Here is a 3065-nt window from a genome sequence, read left to right on the forward strand (position 1 = left end):
ATAACTATTGGTTGAAATCATGAAATCTGGCTTTTTTGTTCATGAACAAAATGTTATTTTGTAAGTGTTGATTCGAGTTCCAGAATCATGGCATTCACATTATCTTTTTTTTTACATCAATTTATATTATCTATCAGGATGAGGTGGGGTTAGACTTAGGGGTTTTCTGCAAATGTGGAGTGGAGTGGAGTGGGGTCTTTCTATAAAGATGGCACAACTTATTTCACATACATTTGGTCAGAAACGATGGATAATACCATCACCACGAACTGGCCGGAGTAGGGATATTCTAACTCCTTTGGCGCGACTTCAGATACCAATTAGACAAAAATAATTCATGCTGTAACTTTCAATTGAAGTCATGAAATCAGACTTTTTGAGTCACCAGTTAAACAAAAAAAATCATGTTGTAATTTTTGGTTGAAGTCAAGAAATCAGACTTTTTGTTCATTAACATATTGATATTTCTGTCCCTGGAGGTAAGGACCTTGTCAAGCCTATACCAAGACAAACATGTTAAGCTCACACGTTATGATGCACCATACACTAGTACAATGGCTTAAGAGTACACAATTTTCACGCGTTTACACTACTCCTGCATCTTAATTCAGGGACAACCAAGACCAACAAGCTCGTCATGGTCGTCGCCGCGGTGATAACAACATTTGCATTGCTTCTGCTATCACTTGGCCTCCTGATCTGGAGAAAGATCCGGCAGCGCAATAAGCAAAGTGAGTCAAGAGTCCATGGTGAATTCGTTTCAAGAGGATAACCTGAAACTACTACTTGCTCGATCTACTGCTCATGTATTATGGCTTCTTGCTCCATTTTCCAGTCACCGAGTTTGATCACATCGTGAGAGGCGAGTGTCCAGCGTACCATCTCGAAACCCTTAAAGCCGCCACCGACGGATTCTGCGCCAAAAATGAAATAGGGTGTGGTGGCTTCGGCACTGTATACAAGGTGATAATGCTTGTAAAACCCATGTGAAATCAGACTGAAAATTTCCTATGCTCGCATAGACAACATGTGGATTGATTAACTGGATTTCTTTATCAGGGTCAAATGGTAGATGGCCAAGAAGTTGCAGTGAAGAAGCTGTCAGCAGGGAATAGAGTGCAAGGTCTGAAGGAGTTCAGGAACGAGGTGAACCTGATCGCCAAGCTACAGCACCGCAACCTCGTACGCCTGCTCGGCTACTGCATCCACCACTCTGAGAGGATACTGGTCTACGAGTACATGAGCAACAAGAGCTTGGACACCTTCATTTTTGGTACGTATGACATGTCTTGACTGGCTGCAGTATACCAGTTACTACCATTTATGATGAGAAATACAATTGTGCGAATTCGCCAACAGATCCAAGGAGACACGCCACCTTGAGCTGGAAGACTAGGATGGACATCATCTTCGGCATTGCCAGAGGGCTTCTCTACCTTCACCAGGACTCGAGGCACACGATGATCCACCGAGATCTCAAGGCGGCCAACGTTCTCCTCGACCGGGAGATGGTGGCCAAGATATCGGATTTTGGAATCGCCAAGCTGTTCAGCAGCATCGGCGACCATCAGGTCACGGAAAGGATTGTTGGGACATAGTAAGAACTGCAAACTTTATATAACACAAACAGTGGACAAGTATTTATAGTTACATCGACTCTTTGTTTCTTTTCTAGTGTACCCACGATGGGTTCCTTAACTGATTTTGTATGATGCCCATGTGTGGCTGCAGTGGTTACATGTCACCTGAGTATGCGATGGACGGCATGGTATCGTTCATGCAGGACGTGTATAGCTTCGGTGTGCTGTTGCTGGAGATCATTAGTAGCAGGAGGAACCAACGAAGTTTCAACCTCATTGCTCATGTAAGAAGTCAATTGCCTCTTGCAACTGTACAAAATAGTAAAAGTGAGTTTTGTGTGATTTTATAAATTTCATCCGAACTCAAAATACCATGCCAAGACGGCCAAAGTCCCAACCACGTTTGTTTGAATCCCACAATGGCATTGACAAGCATAATAATCTTTTTGCAGGCATGGGGGCTATTTGAAGAAAACAAGAGCCTCGAGCTCCTTGACCCAGCCGTGCGGGGCGGTTGTAGCCCGACCGAGCTAGAGCAGGCCGCGACGTGCATCCAGATAGGGCTACTGTGCGTTCAGGAGAGCCCGACCCAACGACCGCAAATGGTTGCCGTAATATCCATGTTGTCGCACCAACAAGTGCCGGGACGGCCGCTTCGGCCGGTGGTTTGCATGCCTGTGAGCTCTCTGACGGACCTTCTGAACGTGCAGGAGGACACATCCGGCAACGCCGAGCTGACCATCACAAACCTTGAAGGTCGGTAGGATGGCTACTGGGCAAGCTAGAACCAAAGATTGGAGACGTTACTCTTACCAAAAACATAATGTGCATGCACACCAAAAACATAATGATTGTACAAGTCGCAGTTCACGCGAGCACACACGCTATGTGTATATATTTCAATGTTATGTGGCTTTGTAACTTTTTTTAAACCTGTGTTTGTAGTACTTCACAACATCACATGAGACCTGCCTGGCCACCTTATAAGTTGATCTCTTCTGTAAGATTGAATAGAACTATGTTTATTGATAATTGCAGCCACATACATGAGATTATACTAGCAAAAGAGTCCGTGCGTTGCAACGGGAGAGAAAACATAACACACACTCTTAATTCAACAATCATCACTCAAGACCACAATAGGTCCATCTCCTTTATTTTTGCGAGGCATCATATTTGTGTTGCCGCTTATCCTCCTTCTCACCCTCGCCGGCGATGGCCTCGGTGTCCACACAAAACAACAAAAAACGTGTGTTGAATATGGTTAATCCTAAGGCGTCTCTCTCTCCCTCTCTCCTCCCTCTCCCTCTCGCTCGCTTTCTCTCACTCTCGCGATGAGAAATCTGTTGTTTTCCCCTGCGACATTTTTCAGAGGTATGCATGTGTAGTTATCGATGTTCTCTTTTCTGTATATGGTTATAGTTGGGTGTTTATTTGCAATCCGGATCGCTACCGGTATGAAAAAAACGAATCTTGCGCTATAAA

At 44.5% G+C, this 3065-nt stretch overlaps 1 protein-coding gene across 4 annotated transcripts; it reads left to right on the forward strand.

Annotated features, from left to right (window-relative positions):
- Positions 1–611: 611 nt before the first annotated feature.
- LOC125553419 (receptor-like serine/threonine-protein kinase SD1-8) lies at positions 612–2640 on the forward strand (the record flags this gene model as incomplete). Of its 4 annotated transcripts, none has more annotated exon segments than XM_048717206.1 (7): positions 612–731; positions 836–963; positions 1060–1273; positions 1360–1597; positions 1732–1864; positions 2033–2191; positions 2291–2640. In XM_048717206.1, coding segments are annotated over 7 exon segments (1046 nt in total), but the record flags the coding sequence as incomplete, so codon positions are not given.
- Between the last annotated feature and the right edge of the window lie 425 nt (positions 2641–3065).

The sequence above is a fragment of the Triticum urartu genome, chromosome 4, assembly GCF_003073215.2.
Source record: "Triticum urartu cultivar G1812 chromosome 4, Tu2.1, whole genome shotgun sequence".
In the NCBI taxonomy this organism is placed as follows: Eukaryota; Viridiplantae; Streptophyta; class Magnoliopsida; order Poales; family Poaceae; genus Triticum; species Triticum urartu.